Source organism: Oncorhynchus mykiss, chromosome 25 (assembly GCF_013265735.2).
Source record: "Oncorhynchus mykiss isolate Arlee chromosome 25, USDA_OmykA_1.1, whole genome shotgun sequence".
Taxonomy (NCBI): Eukaryota; Metazoa; Chordata; class Actinopteri; order Salmoniformes; family Salmonidae; genus Oncorhynchus; species Oncorhynchus mykiss.
Genome location: NC_048589.1, coordinates 19,823,837 through 19,845,042, shown reverse-complemented (window position 1 = coordinate 19,845,042; position 21,206 = coordinate 19,823,837). Strand labels below are relative to the sequence as shown.

At 43.3% G+C, this 21,206-nt stretch overlaps 1 protein-coding gene across 3 annotated transcripts in view; it reads left to right on the top strand.

Moving 5' to 3' along the window:
- LOC110505533 (apoptosis-resistant E3 ubiquitin protein ligase 1) overlaps positions 1-17,134 on the top strand; it is a 34,973-nt gene extending 17,839 nt beyond the window's left edge. The window contains exons 1-19 of one of the 3 annotated variants that reach the window (XM_021584813.2): positions 4,454-5,662; positions 5,792-5,863; positions 6,196-6,422; positions 6,745-6,982; positions 7,644-7,813; positions 7,933-8,113; positions 8,301-8,554; positions 8,671-8,748; positions 8,865-9,006; positions 11,079-11,200; positions 11,328-11,403; positions 11,495-11,604; positions 11,705-11,884; positions 13,188-13,313; positions 13,537-13,666; positions 13,773-13,831; positions 13,947-14,036; positions 14,166-14,341; positions 14,549-14,651. In XM_021584813.2, coding sequence (XP_021440488.2) covers positions 5,848-5,863; positions 6,196-6,422; positions 6,745-6,982; positions 7,644-7,813; positions 7,933-8,113; positions 8,301-8,554; positions 8,671-8,748; positions 8,865-9,006; positions 11,079-11,200; positions 11,328-11,403; positions 11,495-11,604; positions 11,705-11,884; positions 13,188-13,313; positions 13,537-13,666; positions 13,773-13,831; positions 13,947-14,036; positions 14,166-14,341; positions 14,549-14,651 — 2,478 coding nt within the window. In that variant the 5' untranslated portion in view covers positions 4,454-5,662; positions 5,792-5,847. Of the gene's footprint in view, positions 1-4,453; positions 5,663-5,791; positions 5,864-6,195; positions 6,423-6,744; positions 6,983-7,643; positions 7,814-7,932; positions 8,114-8,300; positions 8,555-8,670; positions 8,749-8,864; positions 9,007-11,078; positions 11,201-11,327; positions 11,404-11,494; positions 11,605-11,704; positions 11,885-13,187; positions 13,314-13,536; positions 13,667-13,772; positions 13,832-13,946; positions 14,037-14,165; positions 14,342-14,548 lie in introns of those variants that run through there. The other 2 variants (XM_021584812.2, XM_036963069.1) reach the window with 2 other exon arrangements.
- Positions 17,135-21,206: the final 4,072 nt, after the last annotated feature.

Here is a 21,206-nt window from a genome sequence, read left to right as displayed (position 1 = left end):
CTTCTCCAACACTTTGTTTTTGCATTATTTAAACCAAATTGAACATGTTTCATTATTTATTTGAGGCTAAATGGATTTTTATTGATGTATTATAAGTGTTCATTCAGTATTGTTGTAGTTGTCATTATTATAAATATATTTTTTTTAAATCAGCCAATTAATCGGTATCAGCTTTTTTTGGTCCTCCAATAATCGGTATCGGCGTTGAAAAATCATAATCGGTCGACCTCTAGTTTTAACCTTCCAGACCTGGAATTGTATCAACTCGCCACTCAGGGATTTTACTTGTAATATATAGTTAAATCGATTAAAGAGGAACAATGGGTACATATTGAAGATGCGCATGGTACATTCTACAGCGCAACGGGTCATGTCTTAACTGTAAAACGAACAATGACTCAATAATCCATGCCTTCTGGGAATGCTATAAAGCCCAAAAGTTATTGGAGGAGTTAGAAAATTGTCTGTCAGAATATTACAATGTAAATGTACTTTTAATCCGTCTGTCTGCATATGTCAAGACATGGCTTATTTATTTATTATTTATTTATTTCACCTTTATTTAATCAGGTAAGCTAGTTGAGAACAAGTTCTCATTTGCAACTGCGACCTGGCCAAGATAAAGCATAGCAGTTCGACACATACAACAACACAGAGTTACACATGGAATGAACAAAACATACAGTCAATAATACAGTAGAAAAAATCAAACAAAGTCTATAAACAGTGAGTGCAAATGAGGTAAGATAAGGGAGAAGTAATTACAATATAGCAATTAAACACTGGAATGGTAGATGTGCAAAAGATGGATGTGCAAGTAGAGATACTGTGGTGCAAAAGGAGCAAAATAAATAAATACAGTTTGGGGATGAGGTAGATAGATGGGTTGTATACAGATGGGCTATGAACAGGTGCAGTGCTCCGTGAGCTGCTCTAACAGCTGGTTCTTAAAGCTAGTGAGGGAGATGGGAATCTTTTTGCAGCGTTCCAGTCAGTGGCAGCAGAGAACTGTAAGGAAAGGCGACCAAAGAGGAATTGGCTTTGGGGGTGACCAGTGAGATATACCTGCAGGAGTGCGTGCTACGAGTGGGTGCTGCTATGGTGACCAGCGAGCTGATATAGGGCGGGGCTTTACCTAGCAGAGACTTGTAGATAACTTGTAGCCAGTGGGTTTGGCGACGAGTATGAAGCGAGGGCCAGCCAACGAGAGCGTATAGGTCGCAGTGGTGAGTAGTGTATGGGGCTTTGGTGGCAAAACGGGTGGCACTGTGATAGACTACATCCAGTTTGCTGAGTAGAGTGTTGGAGGCTATTTTATAGATGACATCGCCCAAGTCAAGGATCGGTAGGATGGTCAGTTTTACGAGGGTATATTTGGCAGCATGAGTGAAGGATGCTTTGTTGCGAAATAGGAAGCCGATTCTAGATTTAATTTTGGAGATGCTTAATGTGCGTCTGGAAGGAGAGTTTACAGTCTAGCCAGACACCTAGGTATTTGTAGTTATCCACGTATTCTAAGTCAGAGCCGTCCAGAGTAGTGATGCTGGCTGGGCGGGCAGGTGCGGGCAATGATCAGTTGAATAGCATGCATTTAGTATTATTTGGGTTTAAGAGCAGTTGGAGGCCACGGAAGGAGAGTTGTATGGCATTGAAGCTCATCTGGAGGTTAGTTAACACAGTGTCCAAAGAAGATCCAGGAGTATACAGAATGGTGTTATCTGCATAGAGGTGGATCAGAGAATCACCAGCAGCAAGAGCGACATCATTGATGTATACAGAGAAGAGAGTCGGCCCGAGAATTGAACCCTGTGGCACCCCCATGGAGACTGCCAGAGGTCCGGACAATGGGCCCTCCGACCAGAGAAGTAGTTGGTGAATCAGGCGAGGCAATCATTTGAGAAAGAGTATGCCAATAAGAAGGTGGTGATTGACAGAGTCGAAAGCCTTGGCCAGGTCGATGAATACAGCTGCAAAGTAATGTCTCTTATCGATGGCGGTTATGATATCGTTAAGGACCTTGAGCGTGGCTGAGGTGCATGGTCATTCATCTGTTTGTTAACTTGGCTTTCGAAGACCTTAGAGATTCAGGGTAGGATAGATATGGGTCTGTAGCAGTTTGGGTCTAAAGTGTCTCCACCTTTGAAGAGGGGGATGACCGCGGCAGCTTTCCAATCTTTGGGAATCTCAGACGATACGAAAGAGAGGTTGAACAGGCTAGTAATAGGGGTTGCAACAATTTCGGCAGATCATTTTAGAAAGAGAGGGTCCAGATTGTCTAGCCCAGCTGATTTGTAGGGGTCCAGATTTTGCAGCTCTTTCAGAACACCAGCTATCTGGATATGGGTGAAGGAGAAATGGTGGAGGCTTTGGCGGGTTGCTGTGGAGGGTGCCGGGCAGTTGACTGGGGTAATGGTAGCCAGGTGGAAAGCATGGCCAGCTGTAGAGCAATGCTTATTGAAATTCTCAATTATAGTGGATTTGTCGGTTGTAACAGTGTTTCCTAGCCTCAGAGCAGTGGGCAGCTGGGAGGAGGTGCTCTTATTCTCCATGGACTTTACAGTGTCCCAGAATTGTTTTGAGTTTGTACTGCAGGATGCAAATTTCTGTTTAAAAAAGCTAACCTTAGCTTTCCTAACTGCCTGTGTATGTTGGTTCCTAACTTCCCTGAAAAGTTGCATATCATGGGGGCTAGTCGATGCTAATGCAGAACACCACAGGATGTTTTTGTGCTGGTCAAGGGCAGACCGGTCTGGAGTCAACCAAGGGCAATATCTATTCCTGGTTCTACATTTTTTGAATGGGGCATACCTATTTAAGATGGTGAGGAAGGCACTTTTAAAGAATAACCAGGCATCCTCTACTGTCGGGATGAGGTCAATATCCTTCCAGGATACTCGGGCCAGGTCATTTAGAAAGGCTTGCTCGCAGAAGTGTTTTAGGGAGCGTTTGACAGTGATGAGGGGTGGTCGTTTGCTCGCAGACGCATTACGGATGCAGGCAATGAGGCACTGATCGCTGAGATCTTGGTTGAAAACAGCAGAGGTGTTTTTGGAGGGTGAGTTAGTTAGGATGATATCTATGAGGGTGCCCATGTTTACGGATTTGGGGTTATATCTGGTAGGTTCATTGATAAATTGTGTGAGATTGAGGGCATCAAGCTTGAGGGTGCAGTGAGATACCTGATGTGTTGGACGATACTTTTCTCATCAATCATCTTGAGAAAACGTATACTTGACTGGAAATAAATCGTTAACACAATGGAAAGGTCAAATGCTTTATTATCTAAATGTGCGTTGGCGACGGAGAGATAAAAAATGGTGCGGTTTGAAGTCATGTGGCGGAGAGTAATACGAGTGCTGAAGATGGGGGTGTAAGGAGGTGGGTCTGGGCGGGGATGATGTTGTGGATGTTTGTGTGCGTCTGCTTGTTGTTGTTTGTACATGGATGTTTTGGATTTAAAAAATCGTAATCATAAATAAAATCTTTCACCCCCCCAAAAAAGTGCAACCACATAATGTTAAGGCCTAGTCCTATGTTGTTACATTCTCCAATGTACCATTTCCTATCCTAATTTACATACTGCAGTACACACACCGATTCTCATTGGCCTATACACTCTCAATTAGCAAATCGCTATGCTCAGAGAAGATACCTAACTCCTATTCCTGGAAAATCTTGATTTGCCCTTGTTTATTCACTGATGCACCACATAACAGTGTCCACATTAGGGCTGTTCTCAACTTTAAAAAAAACTTGGTCAACCGAGAGTCGTCTGTGCTTTTGACCAATCGATTGAAATGTTCTAAATGTGGGCCTCCCGAGTGGCGCAGCGCTCTAACAGACCCGGGTCACGATCCCAGGCTGTGGCACAGTTGGCCGTGACCGGGAGACACACAATTTGTCCAGCGTTGTCTGGGTTAGGGGAGGGTTTAGCCGGTCGGGATGTCCTCGTCTTATTGCATTCTAGTGACTCCTTGTGGCGGGCCAGGCACATGCATGCTGAATTTGGTCACCTGTTGGACAGTGTTTCCTCCGACACATTGGTGCAGCTGGCTTCCGGGTTAAGCGAGCAGTGTGTCAAGATGCAGTGCAGCTTGGCAAGGTTGTGTTTCAGAGGACGTATGGCTCTCGACCTTCGCCTCTCCTGAGTCTGTACGGGAGTTGCAGCGATGGGACAAGATTGTAACTACCAATTGGATATTTTATTTTTTACCTTTATTCAACTAGGCGAGTCAGTTAAAAGAACAAATTCTTATTTTCAATGACGGCCTAGGACCAGTGGCCTTGTTCAGGGGCAGAACAACAGATTTTTACCTTGTCAGCTCGGGGATTCAATCTTGCAACCTTTCGGTTACTAGTCCAACGCTCTAACCACTAGGCTACCTGCCGCCCCACACGAAATTGAGGAGATAAAAAGTACAAAATATATATAGACACACCCTATATTTGAATAAAATCAACTATATGTAAGCTACTGAGCTTGTCTGATGCTTTAAGCACTGCGATTGAAAATGAAGATGCACAAATTATTAAAGAGGGAGCCAGAGATCAATATAGCCTAACCCAGAAGAAAACCTGTTCCTGATACAAATCTAAAAGTAACTTCTATTGCCATTGACAATATTTAAAAATAGCCTAAATAAAGACAAAAAACAAATTTAAAAACATTGCAGACTGCAGGTAGAAAATATCCTGATTTTAAAAATAAATATCCTATTAATCATATTTGCTATGCATGGCCTTTCTGTAATGAACTTGAAACATTGTATCAACCATTAACTTGGTCTGGTCTGAAGCTCATGCTAGCAAACCTCGAGTTTCCCACACTGGTGAGCTTAGACAGACTCACAACTTTTGTCATTCTCAGTGGATGTAAAAACAGACTTAATTTACTTGCAGTTTAAGGCGAAGACAAAACTACTTTGAGAAGCTCCACAGTGGTGGTGAGTTAAGACAATTCAAAATGGTATCAAATCCCCAAACGGGAACATTTGTAGGCCTACATTTGCACCCAGGCCAGGTAGCCTAGGCCTACTTCTATGCGAAATAAGGTGCGTACTCCAGATTGACAGGACAACTCGTAAATATAATTAAATAAACCACAACTTTTTTTCCTCACAAGTGTAGCATAGGTTGTGCGCTCTGCAAACAACGTGTCCACTCCTACAATGATGGTTAGACTGTAATAGTACTATATTGAATGCATTAACAGAAATGACCATAAGCAAACTAACATTGTAATTAGTAATACTGGTGATATTGGTTTGCCATCCACGCAGCCTCTGCAATGGATTAGTCCACTCAGACAGGCGTGTATCAGACAGGCGTGTATCAGACAGGCGTTTATCAGACAGGCGTGTATCAGACAGGCGTGTATCAGACAGGTGTCTCGTGTCATATATTCTTAAGCCACTGCTCGACTAAAAAAAATCTCTGTCGACCAACAGCCTATCGGCCAAACAATCGTCCAGTGGACTAAATGGGGTCAGCCCTAGTCCATATACTGTAGTACTTGGGTAGGACAACATGGACCTAATAGGTTTCCTGATGAATGTCCTGGATGCAGAGTCCAACCTGGGCGTGTGCTACATTTAAAGGTTTATTATCTACAGATGAATCAGAAAACAAAAGTGAAATACAAGTCAATCCTCCAAGTTGATCTGTAAGTATGCCCTTTCAGAATGAATGGTGTACACTAGAGAACGCCAGCTTTATATGAAATGTCTGTTGAAAGCTCCTTCTGTGCTGGGAAAGTCAAGTGAAGTATGCCGTCTCTTTGTTTCTCTTTCAGCGGGAGCTCTTATATTTGGCTGTACTGTGGCACTGTGCTTTCTGATAAGGGACCTCATGTTTTACGTGATTGGTGAGTGAGTTCTACTGACCGTAGCTGTTTGAAGTAGGGGATTGGCACATGTCAGCCAGGCCTGGAGTCTAAACTAACTTGTAGTTTAGAATTATCAGGAAGAACTTTGAACTTGTTGAAATACTAGTACATATTTGAACTTGTGATACTGTTTGTGTCCCAAGACTTTCAGGCTTTACCCATACAATTACTGCTTATCTGCAGCTCATTAAATCAAATAGACCTGGAGGGCATTCTTTGAAGTAATATTGCATTGCAAATGGTCTCTCTACTAATGTGTGCTGTGCATTTAATCACATTTAGCTCTCTGACACAATGTCTCCCCCTGTCAGGTGGAATTACTGTTTCCATCATAGCGTTTGTCTTTACCATCAAGTTCCTATGTGAGCTCGCTGCGCGGGTGGTTAGCTTCCTGCAGAATGATGACCCTGGGAGGAGGGGCGACCGCAGCATTTACGACTATGTACGGGGGAACTACCTGGACCCGCGCTCCTGCAATGTGTCATGGGATTGGAAGGACCCACAGGAAGTGGGCCAAACTATGAGCTTCCGTGTTCAGGTAAGATCCTTACCTACCGAATGGCTTGAAATCTGAAGTCTGCTTCAGTAATTTCTGGACTTTAAGAGTTTAGTTTATATTTGAAACTGTATGATTAAAGAACAACAACCTACATCAAGTATTAAAGAGTGTGGAGGAAGGATTTTTTTGTTTCTGCAGATTGAAATCAGTGATTCTGTTATTTGGCTTGTTTGTTGGGTTTCTATTGGGATCATAAAGCACACAATGAATAGACTGTTGGCAGGATGGTGTTCTGGCACAAGTTGTAGTGCAAGACTTCCTGCCATGGTTTCTCATGGTTTTCTCTGACTCTCTACCCCAGCTCTTCTATAAGAACGGCCAGCCCTTCCCTGCCCACCGGCCCGTGGGGTTAAGGGTCAACATCACCCACATAGAGCTGGCCCTAGACATCCCCGTCACCCAGGAGGTTCTGCAGGAGCCAGAGTCCAACGTGGTCAAAGTGACCTTCACTGTCCGAAAGGCCGGGCGCTATGAGGTGGCCGTCAAACTGGGAGGACTCAACGTGGCCTATAGCCCCTACTACAAGATATTCCAGCCAGGTAAGGTTGGGCTGTGTAAGTAACCCATTTCAGGACAGGACTGTGCTATATTTGTAAGATTTAATGCAAAGCATGGATGACATGATGACGTTTAAGTAATTGATATTGATAATCATGTGCTTTTGCTCATAAAGAACATCACTTTGAAGTTGCCTAGTAGGAATGAATGAATGGCCACCCAGACCAGAAATGTTGATACCCCTTATTATAATGCCAATGTTACTTCCAATGTTCTTTCCATTGCTTGTCCTCATAGCACGATAATAAGGCTGTTAATAGTATTCTTCATCACAATCTGGTTTGTAGTTTGGCTTTGTTTACTAAATATAGCATGATGTGATGCTGATCATGACATCAAGTTTATTTAAGACAAAATCAATATTTTTCGGAACATTGTATTTTCATCTGGTTGTTTATTACAATGTTTGGAATGATTTCATTTGTCATCATGCTCTACAGCTTTGACCAATCAGGCTTGATACGTGTTGAAATGCTCCCTTAACATGGAAGCAACTTGAACCTTTGTGTAAATGAAAGAGAGTTGTTTTTCTTTGTTGTCTCAGTGCCATTGCATGTATTGTACTGGTAAACACTACATACTTTAATTTGAAACGTTCCTTCAATGCTCATCTGTTTCCCTTATTTTCTGTGTTCATTTCAGGGACAGTGGTTCCATCTAAAACGAAGATAGCCTACCACTTCTCCACGCTGGTCTTAGTATATGGCCAGCAGCATACCCTGCAGATTGAGCCCCGGGACGAGTATGGCAACCCCACCAGTAACTCCACCTCACTCATAGACGAGGTCAACTACGGTGTCCACGTCCACTCGGTAAGACACTTGAGGCCCAATATAACAATCCTCATATAACAGCCTGAAGTCAATTGTTTCCGGAATTTAGACTGTGAAAGTGGAAAATGGGAATCCATTTTGTATCTGCCTCCTATCAGTTGGGCACAGTGGATGACGACAGCCTGGAGGAGTACTACAGTAAGACAGTGACGTCCAACAAGCAGCTGTGCCAGGTACTGCTGAAGATCACCCTGAGGAAGAAGGGCTGTTTCCGGGCACGCATCTCCTATAACGACCTGCCCATCAGCAACGGGGAGTTTGACATCATCGTTCTCAGTGGTTAGTAAGGGTCCTATTTTAGGGTACGATTACACAGGCCGAGGCGAAGGAAGTATTTCAGCAAGTCAGCCTATCATACTCAACATTAGATCATGTACAGTGTATATGAAGACTTTTGTTCTTTGTGTAGTAAAATCTCTTACATCGCTCCTGTGTTTCAACTGCTACTCTTCCACCTCCCCCACAGAGAATGAGAAGAACTGTGTGGAGAAGAACGTGTCAACTCCAGGGATCAGCATCTACTTTGAGGCGTACCTCTACGGCACAGGGAACTACAGTAACTACAGTAACTCCTCGTGGCAGCTCCCAGCCTCGGCTCTGATGGCCCCTCAGAGTCGACCCTCCATGGGGGACGAGGAGGACGAGCATGACTCCCCTGTAGAAGACCAGCCAGAGAAGGTCAAGAAACCTAAAAAGGTCTACTGCTACATATCCCCAAAGGTGGGTGAAGAGGGGATAGAAAGGGAAAGCTATTTTTATAGAAATAGTACATGCTCTTCAGTTGGGTGTGTTGCAGACTTGTCATTGACTGGAAAATGTACTTTTCTGCTACACAGCAACTGTCCGTGAAGGAGTTTTACCTGAAAATTATTCCATGGCGCCTTTTTACCTTTCGAGTGTGTCCAGGGACAAAGGTAGGACAAGCAGAACTGCTCTGAAAAACTGTACGATGTCCACATAATGCTTTCTGACCTTTTATCAGTAGATTTAATGAGCTGGTGTGTTCACCCTCCTCTTCTGTCCCTCCCAGTTCACATACTACGGCCCTGACCCCGTTCACAAGTACCTGACTCTAGTGGTGGATGATGGGATCCAGCCGCCAGTGGAGCTGAGCTGTAAAGACAGAAACATCATGGCTGCCACCTTCATCCGTTTCCTGCACAAGAATATCGGTTGGTTTCCTTTAGGACTATCCCCGACCCCCAAAAACTCTTGGTCGACCGAGAGTCGTCTGTTCTTTCGACCAATTGATTGGTCAACATTTTAAAACTTGCATTTTTCATATATAGACAGATGCTATGTATTTTAATCAAATAAACTATATTCAATGAGCTTGTCCGATGCTTTAAGCTCACTGTTTGATTAAATAATTAAGACACCCTAATGACTAGAGGGAGTACCGCACTTGATTTGATTGTGTTTAAGAAAATGACACTGTGACTAGTACCCGTTCTCTCTCTCCTCCCCACCACAGAATATCAACAGTGTTAATGCCGCTGTCCATGTTGTTAAAGCTGCAACATAATTAGAGCCATTTACATTCTCTATTCCCTCAACCCTTGCTCTCTTTACATGACACATGTATGCATCGCATGAACGTGACCAATAGGGCCTGACTTATAGTACAGTACATTCGGAAAATATTTAGACCCCTTGACTCTTTCCACATTTTGTTACATTACAGCCTTATTCTAAAATGTATTAAATCAATCTACACACAATACCCCATAATGACAAATCAAAAACAGGTTTTTAGAAATAAAAAAGACTTTAAAAAATATAAATATTACATTTACATAAGTATTCAGACCCTTTGTTGAAGCACCTTCGGCAGCGATTACAGCCTTGTGTCTTCTTGGTTATGACGCTACAAGCTTGGTACACCTGTATTTGGGGAGTTTCTCTAATTCTTCTCAGCAGATCCTCTCAAACTCTGTCAGGTTGGATGGGGAGCGTTGCTGCACAGCTATTTTCAGGTCTCCAGAGATGTTTGATCGGTTTCAAATCCGAGCTTTGGCTGGGTTACTCAAGGACATTCAGAGACATGTCCCGAAACCACTTCTGCATTGTCTTGGCTGTGTGCTTAGGATCGTTGTCCTATTGGAAGGTGAACCTTCACCCCAGTCTGAGGTCCTGAGCTCTCTGGAGCAGGTTTTCATCAAAGATCTCTTTGTACTTTGCTCAGTTCATCTTTCCCTCGATCCTGACTAGTCTCCCAGTCCTTGCCACTGACAAACATCTCCACAGCATGATGCTGCCACCACCATGCTTCACCGCAGGGATGGTGCCAGGTTTCCTCCAGATGTGACGCTTGGCATTCAGGCCAAGGAGTTTAATCTTGTTTGTCATGGTCTGAGAGTCCTTTAGGTGCCTTTTGGCAAACTAAGCGGAATGTCATGTGTATTTACAAAAAAATTAAAAATAAAACTATAAATAATACCAGAGAGGCTGTTCTAATGGGAAAAAAAGTCCATTACCTTTATTACAGCATAGCAAAGATTAAAAACAGACGAATTTGTGAAATTGTTTATCCAACATGTTGTGGTTGCATGAGGCTTGGTGCTCACAGAATCAGCAGGCTATTAAACAAACACTCAAACTGGCAACAGAAGCAGGATCTGTCTTATTTCTGTACATACATATGGATGATTTAAATAGCCAGGCACATTTAACAGTTAGGCTATTGATTATAGACCTAATTTAGTTGGTTTCCCCTCTCCTCACTTTTCTTAGGCAATTAAGGAAAGGGCTGTTTTCTCGTCTCGTAACTCCGCTGCTGCCTCAACCGCATTGTTCTCAACACCAATATGCTGGTTATCTTTGCTGGTCTAGGAAAAGGTGCCAATTCAACAGCGCACTGATGTTTCAGAACTGCGACCGCTATCCAACATGGCAGAAAGTGCATTTGTTATAAATAATATCATTGTTATTAGTGTTGCACCATTGTTCTTACATAATATAACCATATACAATTTCAAAAGCACATGTTTTATAGTGATGGACTATGCCATCATTACAGCCTCCATAATGGATTAGTCCGCTCAGACAGGTGTCTACACCATTAACGTTTGTATTTATTTTTTGCTACTGCTCAACTAAATAAATCTTGGTCAACCAACAGCCTATCAACCAAACAATCGACCATTCGACTAAATGGGGTCAGCCCTAGTTTCCTTCCTCTTCCAATTCAGTGTCCATGGGGAGTACATGGTTAAGATCTGTATGTTTTTTATGCTGTTGTCAGGAGGCTCGGAGACGTTCCAGGACAAGGTGAGCTTCTTCCAGAGGGAGCTCAGACACATCCACTCCAAGAGACCTCGCACCAAGACCTGCCTGAAGATCACACGCCACTGCATCCTGGACTCGGTGAGTGAATCCACCGCGCAACTACTCTCCGAGCTGCAGTGAGATTAAGAACTGCTACAGCAGACTCGTATGAAGACAATGATTGGAAATTGAAAATTACAATGTTTTAAAATCTCTCTCTCCCCAGTCTCTGAAATCCACCCGGAACTTTTCCGTGTCGGACTGGAGTAAGAACTTTGAGGTGGTGTTCCAGGATGAGGAAGGTAAGATCAGCAGATGACAGGCCAGTCAGCTGGTGTTGTTTGTGGTAAGGGCTGTTGAATCACTAAGTATGTGTGTTGTGTTGGCCCCTAGCTCTGGACTGGGGAGGGCCTCGAAGGGAGTGGTTTGAGCTCGTCTGTAAGACCCTGTTTGACACCACCAATCAGCTGTTCACTCGCTTCAGTGACGACAACCAGGGACTGGTAAGACCTCACCAGCACAACTAACACTATACGGCTAGGGTCAATATTCACTGACTTTGCCAATATGATAGTGAGGTAATGTGTCTGCCTGTCTTCCCAGGTCCACCCCAACGCAGAGCGGCCGGCCCACCTGCGTCTGAAGATGTATGAGTTTGCCGGCCGCGTGGTGGGGAAGTGCCTGTACGAGTCAGCCCTGGGCGGGGCCTACAAGCAGATGGTCCGTGCTCGCTTCACCCGCTCCTTCCTAGCCCAGATCATCGGACTCAGGATGAACTACAAGGTACGCCCTCCACCCCAGTCCCACAGCCGCTCAGAGGAAATGGAGTTAGACCTCACTCCCAATGTTTACCTCTATGCTTCGGCTAGTATTAGGGCTGGGCGATATGACGATATATATCGTGTGACGATAGAAAAGCGTCTATCGTTTCATATTGTGCTCTATTGTTTATTTTGTTGTCGCAAATCACACTCTTTACGGCAATATTTTTCACCAATTGGACGAAGCTTTGTGTTCTTCCACATGTGCCGTGAGAAAATAAATTTGCAACACAAACAAACATGGAGGAGAGTGAACGTGACACAGAGCACGGAGACACGGGGCTCGTACCTAAAAGAGGGGCTACTTCGGTCACATGGACGTGGTTTGGGTATGAAAAGTCTGACACGGACCAGAAAACCGTCCTCTGCAAAATATACTGCAGGCTCAAACACCACTAACCTCTTTTACCACCTACGCAAGAATCATGTGAAACAGTACAGAGAGAGTCTACGGATGAGACCCAAAAAAGTACAGTCGAGTGCTCCAAACAAACCCCCGACTCGTTGCAAGAGGCTTTTGCCCACGACACACTATATGGCGATGAATCACGAAGATGGAAGGAGGTAACAGCTGCCATTACAACTTACATCTGCAAAGACATGGCCCCAATTTACATGGTCGAGAAACGGGGGTTTCGTGTGTTGGTGCTGACACTCGACCCAAGGTACCAAACTGGTATGTGACACGTATTAATGACAAAATAACATGCAAAACAGGCAAGCCCCCCAAAATATATATATATTTTAGGCCTATATTTATTTTGTTTGCAACTATAGTTTAAGTGTTTTCTATTGACCTTTTTTAGATTTTATACATTCATATTTTATATTTTGTTTCATGCTTAATTGAAAATTTGCACAGGTTCTAAATAAAATAAATAATCAAATATGAGTAAGTACCTTTTTATTTGTTGAGTATAATTCAAAATGTAATAAGAAATAGGCCTTTACATGTGGTCATTTTATATAAACTATTTATAAATTGAATTTACAGAAAATTATCTATATCGGGATATGAGATTTTGGCCATATCGCCCAGCCCTAATTGTAATCAAATTGTAAGTGTTGCATTGTTCACAAGGCCATGAAAGGAGATCTGTTTATTTCATAGCGTACCAGTTGTATGTTGTGGTGTTTCTAGAACATATTAAGATCTGAACCTGCCGCTCTAAGTGGATAAGTCATCCTTATTGTTTCGCCGAGGTAAACACGTCATTCTATTTCAATTCCATTTTCCTGTGTTTTTATTTCATTTTCCACGGCAGTACTTTGAGACGGATGATCAGGAGTTCTACAAAATGAAAGTCTGTGTCATCCTAAACAATGATGTCAGTGACATGGACCTGGTGTTTGCCGAGGAGAAGTACAGCAAGTCGGGACAGCTGGAGAAGGTGACGAGGAAATCATTCTATTTGACATGACTTCCCTTATCCACCAAGTCATCTCACAGGGAAAAAAGAAAGCAATAACTAAACAGAAGAAACCCATATGATTTCCTTGGTAGACTGCTTAGGACTCCTAAATAGAAGTGGAGTGTGTAAAAGTAGAGGTAGTGTGTCAGGTTCGGTATGTGTTGTCAGTCACGTCCTGTGCTCTGTTACTCTGTCACTGCAGGTGGTGGAGTTGATATCTGGAGGAGCTCAGATTGCTGTGAACAATGAGAACAAGATGCATTATCTGAACCTGCTGGCCCAGTACAGGCTCGCCAGTCAGGTGCGAGACGAGGTGGAGCACTTTCTCAAAGGTAAGGATACAAACGTAGATATTGTATGGCCTCTTCACATTCACCTGTGTGTCTAATCTGGAGTCTCTGTAAGGGGATAGGCAACAAACTGTTTTGTGAATTGCAGGTTTGAATGAACTTGTTCCAGAGAACCTTTTGGCCATATTTGATGAGAATGAGCTGGAGGTATGCTGCATAAAATCACATTCACTGTCATACATTCCAAGCGTACATCCCTTGTCATACATTCTAAATGTCACTCTTATGGCCCTGTGATGTCTAAATGTCTGTTTGTCCCTAGCTGTTGTTGTGTGGTACGGGGGATATCGATGTCCAGGACTTCAAGGCCCATGCTGTGGTCGTAGGAGGGTCTTGGCACTTCAGAGAGAAGGTGGGTGACGTCACCAGGTCTGACCCATAGTACACGGTGAAAGATACCGCTTTGCTACAGCATTGATGGAGATGTGTTAAATGTGCTCGTGTTGAGCACCATGCTGACTGTGTTCTGGTGTTGTCCTAGGTGATGAAGTGGTTCTGGGCCGTGGTGTCCAGCTTCACCCAGGAGGAGTTGGCTCGCCTGCTGCAGTTCACCACCGGCTCCTCCCAGCTGCCCCCCGGGGGCTTCAGCACCCTCTGCCCCTCCTTCCAGATCATCGCTGCGCCCACACACAGCACCCTGCCCACCGCACACACCTGGTGAGTGGACGGGCAGACACACACACACAGACGGACATTTACAGTAAATGTACACTTACACTCACATTTGTACTTGGCTCACATACATGTATGTACTATGTAGTTGGTTTCAGTTCTTTACTTGAATAATGCACAGACACACTATACATCTTTATATAATAAACACATACACAACTGTAAATTGACTCTGGATTATTTTCTCTCTAGTTTTAACCAGCTGTGCCTCCCTACCTATGACTCCTATGAGGAGCTGCACAAGATGCTGAAGCTCGCCATCAGTGAGGGCAGTGAGGGCTTCGGCATGCTCTGATTGGCCTTATCCCTGGAGCTCACCCCCAGACTCTGGTATACCCCTGTTATCCTCTCCATCAGCTTTGGACAATGGACAACTCTCCTCGACTCACACAGACTACCCATGATCCTCTTTCAGTGGTAGAGGGCATTACAGGAAACCCACAGGATGTCCCAGAAAGCTCTGGGAAGTCCTCATATGTCTGCTGGCACTATGTATATGCTGTACAACACTTGCTTTTCTAATGAAGAAAGATGAACTGGTGTAAAAAAAGGCTTGATAGTTTTCTTCTAGATGCAAGAGTTACTTAGTTTTACATGTTTGAGACAGAACGTAGCACTAGTTTAAGAGCCTCGTGAGCTTGATGTCATTTTGCTTTTTGTAATTTTGTTTTGGAGAAAAAAAACGAGGAACATTTAAATGCAAATGCAGCCTATACAAAGTTTGGAGTAGCTGCGCACCCATAGCACTTTGGCCTTAACTGATCAGGGAAGGATATACAGTATATATACATGACTCTTTTACTTCAATATGTGTACATACATGTAAATAGGTTTTCATGTTATGGCAACAGTTCAGATCTTTTTGTTTCATTTTCAAAGAGAAGGGACAAGTGGTACTTGATATTTATATATTTGAGGTCACACTTTTTTGTTGGTGGGAGTTTCATATGTTACAGTTGAAGCCCAGCTGATTCATTTCTGTTTTGTTATTAAAGTGATACTTCAGGGTTGTGGCAATGGGTTGTGGCATCCCTAGAGTCAGGTGAACTTGTGGATAACATTTTTATGTCTCTGTGTCCAGTATGAAGGAAGTTAGAGGTAGTGTCACGATCTGTTGCCAACTAGCGTTAGCGCAATGACTGGAAGTCTATAGGTGTGGCTCGTAAAACTACCTTCAAGTAAATAAAGGGTTAGGGCCTCATTGCCAAAATCCCAAAATATCCCTTTAACATTTCACATCACCAATTGACTTCACTGTACAAAGACATGGGGTTTCAAAGGAACAAACAAAGTACTTGCCCATGTCACTGTCTGTTTTATGGACTGACTTGGACGGATTTGTGTTGTTTTCACCCATACTGTTGATGGCTTTTTGTTGACGATGTTATTCGTCTTGATCCGTAAAAGTTTTTTTGTTTTTTTAAACCTGCCTTATTCAAACCCTTTGCCTCTGACTTTATCTGGAGAAGTGTATAGTTAAACGAAGCCTAGACCTGTAAAAGTATAACAACAGAGATATTACTATAACATGACTTTCTGTTGACTGCCGGGGAGATTTGAGATGTGAATATCAATTGGATTTTAACCTTGAGTTCCAGCCTCTTCAACTGTTATCTTGATATCGGTCATGTCTTTTGCTCTTGACTGGGTTTACCTCTGGATCTCCAATTCCATCTATGCATCCACTCGCTGTATGTGTGTCTGTGTCCATCCGAGTGCTTGTGTGATTTTAGCTGCCTCCCTTCTGACTGTACTACCCATAGGCTGCTGTATTTGACCTGAGCAAGGATACTGAGACAGGATACACAAGGTGAATATTTATTGCCTGTGTTTTCATTGTATTATTGACTTATTTCTACATATTTACACCGTTTTCCAATGCCCATGTACGTATAATACTGTTGTTAAGTCAAACCATGAGCCTACGGGATGGTGTGAAATATTGGTTTATGTTCTGAACTGCATGTATTCTTCTTCTATGGTCATTTCATCTCTGCAGCGAACATTTGTACATTTGACAATATGCAGTGTATTACAGTGGGCAGCTAACCACACATACAGGCTATTTAGGAAAGCATAATGTAGAATGCAGCATATAGCACAAAAGCCTAAAGCAGACAGACACACACACATTTTAAGCAATACTATTGTATTCTTTGAAGTGTTAAAAGATCATTTGAATCATTAGCCTCACAACGCACCACAAATGCAAACCCACGGCAGGTTAAGTTGTTGTTGTTCAACCCTCCTCACATTTATCAATGTGATTTACCACTTAAACGTCACATCATTCTTGTTGAACAGGATACACACTTCTAACAGAATAATTCAACATGATTGGGGTCTTCTTTAGGGGGCTGTTTGTGTTATTGGTGCTATCCTTATGGAGGCACAAGTCAAACTGTGTTGACGGAAGTAGAAATGCATTGTACTATAGGAATCAAGATCTGAACTATTCTTATACAAACCATGTGCATTTACAAAAGTGTAAATAGTTTAATACAGTTCAGATAAGGACATAATATGAAGATGTGTAAAGAAACGGAAGTTGTGATTTAAAGTTAGTTTATATAGTCTTTCACATTCATAAGCAGGTCCAGCTTTCAGTGTTCAAGGTTCCAGTTCGATTGATTTGGGAAGCTCAGTGGTTATTGGGGTTTGGTATTGGATTTTTATCTATGTAAATATTGTTAATTAGTTGCTTATGGCTTGGAGGGGAGATTGTTTTGTGTAAAATAAAATGGCCAAACTGTTGGTCATCACTGATGAATGTCAGAGTTCCTGCTCTGCAGTCCCTTTTGTTTAATGTGATTCACAAATGATTATTACATTGTGTGTCAATGTTTTAAGGAGGCTGAGATTTGCTGGTCACTGTTCCAGGCATCTCGAGCTAGCCACCAGCAGTCTCATACTGTGGGTATCCTCTCATGGGCGCAGGAAGACCACATTAAACCTGCGTGGACAACATATGCAGAGACACTGGTCTCAGAGCAGGGGACCTTCCAGCTGTCATGAATAACGGCGAGCTATGGCATGACATCATCCTGCACATTGTGCCGCCATAAGCAAGTAAGCAAGCGTTTACTCCATTATTGTACAGCTACATATCAATCAAGTATGCTCCAATTCAAATAATATTCACCTTCATTGCAAATGCCATAGATAAAAAAATGAGGGGGGAAATGATGCTGAAACAGGAAAATCAGATTTGAACAATATTCCGGTGTAATTCAGTGATCAAAACATTGTTAACGTTGCAAATGAAGTCCGGGATCTGGATGTGTCTGACCAGTCCAACATGGCCACCCGACTACTGACTCCAGACTTATAGGAGAACCCTGGGCCTGACCCTCTCTCTGATGGGGAGTGTGACCAATGCTGTCAGAATGATCATGTAGAACCAGGCTAAGTCCAGACCCCAGGTTTCTGACTGCTGAGTGTGGGGGAACTACACTAAGTGGACAAAACATTAGGGACACCTTCCTAATATTGAGTTCCATTCCCTTTTGCCCTCAGAACTGCCTCAATTCATCAGGGCATGGACTCTACAAGGTGTCGAAAGTGTTCCACAGGGATGCTGGCCCATGTTACCTCCAATGCTTCCCACAGCTGCGTCAAGTTGAATGGATGTCCTTTGGGTGGTGGACCAGTCGTGATACACATAGTAAACAGTTGAGTGTGAAAAACCCAGCAAGCAGCGTTACAGTTCTTGACACAGTCAAACCGGTGCGCCTGACACCTACTACCATACCCCGCTCAAAGATACTTAAATATTTTGTCTTGCCCATTCACCCTCAATGGCACACAGTCCATGTCTCACCTGGATTTACCTGGTCAGTCTATGTCAGGAATGGCCAACTGGCTCCCCTTTTGTAGGCCTGCGGACCAATTTCACACCAAAAATATATAGATATATTTGTATTTATTTTATGAACACAGTTGGAACTTCCTGTTGAGAGCCAGAATAATAGAATACATATTGTGCAATTTTGACATTTGGTTGTGCATCAGCAGTCACTCAATTAGCCAGGCCTTTTTTTTAGATTGATGAATTAGTCTAGCGGCCAGCTATCTAAACTTGTAATAAGTATGGTTGAATTACCGACCGGGCTATGGATGTGGTCATGCAGACCCACGGTCATGGCGGCCCTCTTTTTAGTTCAGTTTTTTGTGGCCCCCATTAAAGTTGCCTATCCCTGGTCTATGTTATGGAAAGAACTACGTTTTGTACACTCTGTGTACATGACAGTGATAATTGCAGCAGCCTGGCTAGTGACTATAGTATGTGCCCTTTCACTGCAACACAGACGCACCAGCCTTTCTTGCCACAGCACAAAACTAAAGGTGATTCCCATAGACAGACAAGGTCTTGTCTAAAGGTGCTAAAATGGGAAGGCCTCATGTTGCATTAGCATTTCATTGAGATTACATGAAGAGCGCAACCAGTTGGTGCATGATTAGCACATGCTGGGAATATCTGGAGGCCTGCTCTTCACCTGGACTGGAGCCTTCAGTAGGCTACCAGACTCCTTTCACTTTCGTCCTACTATGATTTTAGGATCGTCTACCATTTGTGGGACTTGCATGTTTTGTTTAATAGTGCACCATTGCCCTGCTGTGATAGGCTACAACTCTCAGGATTTCAGATGACTGTAATGTTCTTTCAGACACAAGTGGGCAGTATTTCTACATGTAAAGCAAAGCAGCAACAGTATGGAAACACTCCCTCCAGTCAGCAGACTTCACAGGTTACCACTAAGAGAGTGAATGTTATTTATAATAAGGGTTACATGGAGAAAATCGGACCGCTCCGAAATGAAAGTGGATGGCCCTCCCTTCAGCAAATATATTTGACCTAAACCCTCCCTAAACACTTTAAAAAAACAAGTGGACCTCCCCTATAGCCAGAATAATTATTAAATCAAAATGGATAGCAGAGAACATGGATACCCTCACTTCTTGGACTGGACAGACCAGAACCTTAGATAAGCAGTTTTAGGAACGGTTCTGCGTCATATACTCATTACATGGTAAAGCATGAATTTTGATAGCGCACAGGGCTGCAGGCCAGAAGGTTGTGGGTTCGCAGACCACTGTGGACAAGAGTAGGGGTGGAAAGATCTCCTTTATAGTTTAATCATTACATTAATCTATCATCGTATTTGCAGGTCTGAGAAAAAAAATGATTTTTATTAAACATTTCATGCAATTCTACGTCCTTTTACATATTAGCAGAATATTTTTTAATACCACACAAATTACCGACATTACAGGCTAAGGATTGACCTACAGTGGGGCAAAAAAGTATTTAGTCAGCCACCAATTGTGCAAGTTCTCCCACTTAAAAAGATGAGAGAGGCCTGTAATTTTCATCATAGCATCACTTCAACTATTCAACTATGACTGACAAAATTAGATTTTTTTTCTCCAGAAAATCACATTGTAGGATTTTTAATGAATGTATTTGCAAATTATGGTGGAAAATAAGTATTTGGTCCATAACAAAAGTTTATCTCAATACTTTGTTATATACCCTTTTTTTGGCAATGACAGAGGTCAAACGTTTTCTGTAAGTCTACACAAGGTTTTCACACACTGGTGCTGGTATTTTGGCCCATTCCTCCATGCAGATCTCCCCTAGAGCAGTGATGTTTTGGGGCTGTTGTTGGGCAACACGGACTTTCAACTCCCTCCAAAGATTTTCTATGGGGTTGAGATCTGGAGACTGGCTAGGCCACTCCAGGACCTTGAAATGCTTCTTACGAAGCCACTCCTTCGTTGCCCGGGCGGTGTGTTTGGGATCATTATCATGCTGAAAGACCCAGCCACGTTTCATCTTCAATGCCCTTGCTGATGGAAGGAGGTTTTCACTCAATCTCACGATACATGGCTCTATTCATTCTTTCCTTTACACGGATCAGTCGTCCTGGTACCTTTCCAGAAAAACAGCCCCAAAGCATGATGTTTCCACCCCCATGCTTCACAGTAGGTATGGTGTTCTTTGGATGCAACTCAGCATTCTTTGTCCTCCAAACACGACGAGTTGAGTTTTTACCAAAAAGTTATATTTTGGTTTCATCTGACCATATGACATTCTCCCAATCTTATTCTGGATCATCCAAATGCTCTCTAGCAAACTTCAGACGGGCCTGGACATGTACTGGCTTAAGCAGGGGGACACGTCTGGCACTGCAGGATTTGAGTCCCTAGCGGCGTAGTGTGTTACTGATGGTAGGTTTTGTTACTTTGGTCCCAGCTCTCTGCAGGTCATTCACTAGGTCCCCCTGTGTGGTTCTGGGATTTTTGTGATCATTTTGACACCACGGGGTGAGATCTTGCGTGGAGCCCCAGATCGAGGGAGATTATCAGTGGTCTTGTATGTCTTCCATTTCCTAATAATTGCTCCCACAGTTGATTTCTTCAAACCAAGCTGCTTACCTATTGCAGATTCAGTCTTCCCTTTGTGCTTACAGCGCAACACCCTGCAGGACGTTTGGCATTTGCCAGAGAACACCAAGATTGGCAAATTCGCCACTGGCGCCCTGTGCTCTTCACAGATGAAAGCAGGTTCACACTGAGCACATGTGATAGTCTGGAGACGCCGTAGAGAACATTCTGCTGCCTGCAACATCCTCCAGCATGACCGGTTTGGCGGTGGGTCAGTCATGGTGTGGGGTGGCATTTCTTTGGGGGGCCGCACAGCCCTCCATGTGCTCGCCAGAGGTAGCCTGACTGCCATTAGGTACCGAGATGAGATCCTCAGACCCCTTGTGAGACCATATGCTGGTGCAGTTGGCCCTGGGTTCCTCCTAATGCAAGAAAATGCTAGACCTCATGTGGCTGGAGTGTG